General features: G+C 33.0%; 1 protein-coding gene and 1 long non-coding RNA gene across 2 annotated transcripts; one reads left to right on the top strand and one right to left on the bottom strand.

Annotated features, from left to right (window-relative positions):
• The first annotated feature begins 9 nt into the window (after window positions 1-9).
• LOC109590615 (GTPase Der-like) lies at window positions 10-3,366 on the top strand. The gene is made up of 9 exons (XM_020006512.1): window positions 10-37; window positions 88-262; window positions 307-354; window positions 402-476; window positions 530-619; window positions 1,412-1,492; window positions 1,822-1,956; window positions 2,012-2,080; window positions 2,127-3,366. The coding sequence occupies exons 7-9, from the start codon at window positions 1,824-1,826 to the stop codon at window positions 3,191-3,193; spliced, it is 1,269 nt and encodes a 422-aa protein (XP_019862071.1). The 5' UTR covers window positions 10-37; window positions 88-262; window positions 307-354; window positions 402-476; window positions 530-619; window positions 1,412-1,492; window positions 1,822-1,823; the 3' UTR covers window positions 3,194-3,366.
• A 242-nt stretch (window positions 3,367-3,608) lies between these two features.
• LOC109590616 (uncharacterized) lies at window positions 3,609-4,098 on the bottom strand. Its single transcript, XR_002189410.1, has 2 exons — window positions 3,953-4,098; window positions 3,609-3,853 (listed from the first exon to the last, which is right to left on the bottom strand). It is a non-coding gene; the product is annotated as an uncharacterized LOC109590616 (long non-coding RNA).
• Between the last annotated feature and the right edge of the window lie 132 nt (window positions 4,099-4,230).

Raw genomic sequence — 4,230 nt, 5'->3', positions numbered from 1 at the left:
CCCATGGACTGTACAACCATTAGTTGAACCATGTAGAGTGAGTATTGAATTATATACATTATGTGTATAAAACTTATTATGTTATAGTTACATCAAGATGACATTGATAAATTTGATGAAGCTATTTATCCTCTTCCTCCATCTTGTCTGGTATCAGTACATGCATCACCTAATGCTGATCCTACACTACATTACTCAGTACCACTGGAAGGAGTGGCTCATCCTGTTACATTATTGATTGACCAAAAACTTCAACTGGAAAGTAATAGCTATTTTTTATATTTATTTAACTATATACTCATGTAGAAGATGTATTAGAACTTATTGCCAGTCATAAAACTACTTTTGAAAAAGGTATAAGTTCATAAATGAACTGTTGCTATGATTTTTGAAAATAATAGAAAAAGATAGAGAACTTGCTGAGTTAACAAAGAAATTATACGAATCACTCCAGAAACAGTCAGCAATAGCTAAAGGTAAGTTAGGTAGCAGCATGAGTTTATTTCTATGAATGATTTTAATTATGTAGAAAAGCAAGAGTTATCAGAAAGATTGCTAGCATTGATAAAAGAACAAGAATTACCCAAACAACTTGGGCCTGATGTCAAAGAAGAACAAGGTATACAGTATAGCAGAAAAAATTTTTTTTCCCAAAATAATTATTTCATCGTTTATAACCAAGCAAGTTGTACAAGATACCGTATAACGCTTTATTTTGGTGATTTTGCTGTAAAATTGTAATTGGTGGTTTTTAATTTGGCGATTTTTGTGTACACGTGCATTACTGAGCATGCGCATTAATGATTGGTGGTTTTAATACCGTAATTCCTCTAAATATTCAACGCTCTAAATTCAAAAATAAATAATTATTTCAAAATTTCTACCATAATTCATTCTAAAAATTTGTTTTTAATATTATTGTTCCACGTGGTTCTAATTTCATCACTTACCTAAGTTCAGTATGAGAGAAGGATACTCTGAATAGCCAGGTTAGTATACAGCTGGTTTCGTGTATTAATGGATCCCTCCAAATTTGACAAAATAATTTATTTTTGAGCTTCATAGCTACTCTCCCTCTAAAAATTCGTTTTTAAAAATTACAAATACAAAACTTGATGTGACAAATTTTTAGAGGAAATACGGTATTGGCGATTCTGCTTGCAAACCGCCAATCGCCAAAATAAAACTACGCCAAATTAAAGCATTATACGGTAATTTCATTGATTTTTATTGATAACCCTGTCATGCTTACTTGCTGGGTTTTAAATTTTAATTGTTAAAAACTTTTGGGGCCAAAGAAACAAAATGTACAGTAATTTGCTATTGACATTATACTATGAAACTTCTCTCATCACAACATGATGCAGCAAGAGATGCTCTTTATTTTACTCTATATTTTACATGCATATAGAGCTTAAATTTGAGCTTCAAGAAAAAAAAGCTATCTTTGATACATATTTTTCTAAGCAGCAGAATCAAGAGGTAGTTGAAGGTAATTATAATGTTATATCACACCATGCAGTGAGTACCATAGTTGGTAATTTAGGGGACAGGTGAATTTGGTAATGTTCCACATGTATATTTTGCGATTGCATTGTGTTTGGTGAATTTGTGGACATTGAGCTGGCGTAGTTTATGGGCCCAAGGGTGAGGTATATACATATAATTATAAATAATTTTTGCTCCTATCCCAAAACTGTATCAGTTTATTATTTACACAATTTTATTACTGTGCATTTTAAAAACAATTTCTACTCATGTAAAATTTATATTACTTCATTAAGTTTGCCACGAACAATGTAATGCTATTTTTAATAATAGAAATGCTACGAACAGATATATATTTAAAAGACAAAGCAATAGCAGATCTTGCGAAGGAAAAGTCTCAGCTTTTAGTAGAAAAATCTCAGCTTTTGGAAGAAATCAGGAAACTAAAAGATAAATTAAATGAAAATGGTGGGCATGTCAAGCTCACAAAATTGTAATACTAAATACCTTTATTTTAAAATAGATTTCAAAACTCAGCTTAAAAAAACAAATTCAAAAATCTACTCAAATGAAGAGAAAATATTCACTGAAGGTATGAAACTATTTTTATTCTATTAACAATACTTTATATTTTAAAGGGCAAGATGCTATGGCTATGGCTCATTCAGCTGATTATGGTGGTGAGCTACATATGCCTAGTGACAGTGAGAGAGGTTATGAGGCACTACCTAAAGGTATAGACCGATATGAGTTGGCCATACCGCAACAAGAAATGACCAAGACACCATTGACAATAATGGTGCTTGGTATGACAGGAGCAGGAAAATCAACACTCATCAATTCAATGCTGGGTAGGAAGGCAGTCATAGCACCAGATGATTTATTCCCTGGCACACATGATACAATAAAAGAACACACTGGCTCTGTCTATGGTACACCAGTGGTGTTTTATGATACAAGAGGTCTGGGAGACCCATTCCTAAATGATAAAGAGTTGATGAAGAAGTTTAAACAGAAGATTGTTCAATGTGCTGGTGATCGGTTCACAATCCTTATATGCCTGCGATTTGTAGACAGGCTTGATGAGTCAGTTAAGTATTTTCGAGATTTTCTTGCAAAATTGTTTAAGAATGATGATGCCATATGGAAGAGCTGCATCTTAGTACTAACACAAGTCAATAAGTTTGATACTTATGATTATGAAAGTGATGAAGAGGATGAAGGCGAAGAAAATAGGAGTTACATTAGCCCAGAAGAAGTTCTCAAATTAAAAATGAATATAAGAATAAAAAAATCGGCCATGCAGTTTCAATCAAACCTGGAAAGATACAATGTGCCTGAGGAAATAATCATGAATATGCCAGTTTGTGTTGCTGGGAATAAGAGGCACATCAAATTACCTGTCACTGATAACTGGATAAAAACATTAATGGATTGCTGCCATATGAGAGCTCTAAATTTCCAAAGTGCTCATCGAATGAAAGGACAGTCACAAGATATGGGAATGTATTATCTCAGTCGAGCAATTGGAGGAACAGGTGGAGATGTTGCACCAATTGTTGGCATACCAATAGGAGTTACCATAGGTTCTTTGGTTGCATATAAAATGATCAACAGCTTATACTGGAGGAGAATAAGAGATGGAGAAGAAAAGGAATTCTATGACAGTAAAAAAATTGATGAATTAACAAAAAAACTAAAATGACAGAAAAATATTTTTATAATCATAATTACTATAATGACTTGTGACTTATACTATGATTTATTAATTATTTCACATGCATTGTAGCAACTTTGAAAGTATTGTGGTGACAAACATACTGTGAGCAACTCGGTGTGTTTGTCACCCAGTACCACGTGATAGGTTCAGAGTATATATAGCTACATACATGTAGCACCTTGATCCCCAGTCCCCATTCTTTCTTTGGATGAGGGATAGATCTATTAGCATTAGCTCTAGTTTTTTGACATACCCATTTTCTTACGACAAGGGAGAGAGTGACCACAAAATAATGGAGTATTTAGACAGTGTGGTGTAGACAATATTTCACTATGAGGGATTCACCATCATCAAAAAGTCATGAACTGGTCTGTGATTTTGCTCTGTTTCATTCTCACTATTCTCAACTTGCAAAAGTAGCAGTCAATAACATGTATGAGAGAGAATTACCCAATTTACATTCATGCATGTGGTTTTAAAAATTATTGTATATTTATAATTTGTTCTTTATAACACATGAATTATGTTTAGTTGTGTGTGGGTGCAGGTGTATCATTATAATGGAAAATAATATTATTGAACACATACATGTACAGTTAGTTATGATGTTGACAAGTTTGAAGCTGTTGAGAGATGTTTCAAATGCTAAAAGAAAAAAACATGTGAATGAGACAAACAGAGAAACATTAAAATACAAATACACTCTACATGCATTACTCCTCTCCCCCTGTCTCTCTCACTCACTTTAACTCTATCATTAACTGAGAGTCCTTGAACTGATAGTCCTGGATGAGACACTGTATACCTAATATAAACAATCAGTAAGTACATTCACACATTGAGTACATTACAATTACATGTACCCTATTTTCTCAAATAAAAGCCTAGACGTCTATTTTTTAAAATGACATTTGGACCTTTAAAAAATAAAATACAACTTGAGCCATGGGATTCAAACCAAGGACCTCATGCAAAAGTGGGAAGTATCTACAAGGCATCTATGCTATCTTAGGCCTAGATTT

This window comes from Amphimedon queenslandica, unplaced genomic scaffold, assembly GCF_000090795.2.
Source record: "Amphimedon queenslandica unplaced genomic scaffold, v1.1 AMPQUscaffold_9765_Cont18050, whole genome shotgun sequence".
Classification (NCBI taxonomy): Eukaryota; Metazoa; Porifera; class Demospongiae; order Haplosclerida; family Niphatidae; genus Amphimedon; species Amphimedon queenslandica.
The sequence above is the reverse complement of the archived record's forward strand: the minus strand, read 5'-3'. Positions and strand labels throughout refer to the sequence as shown.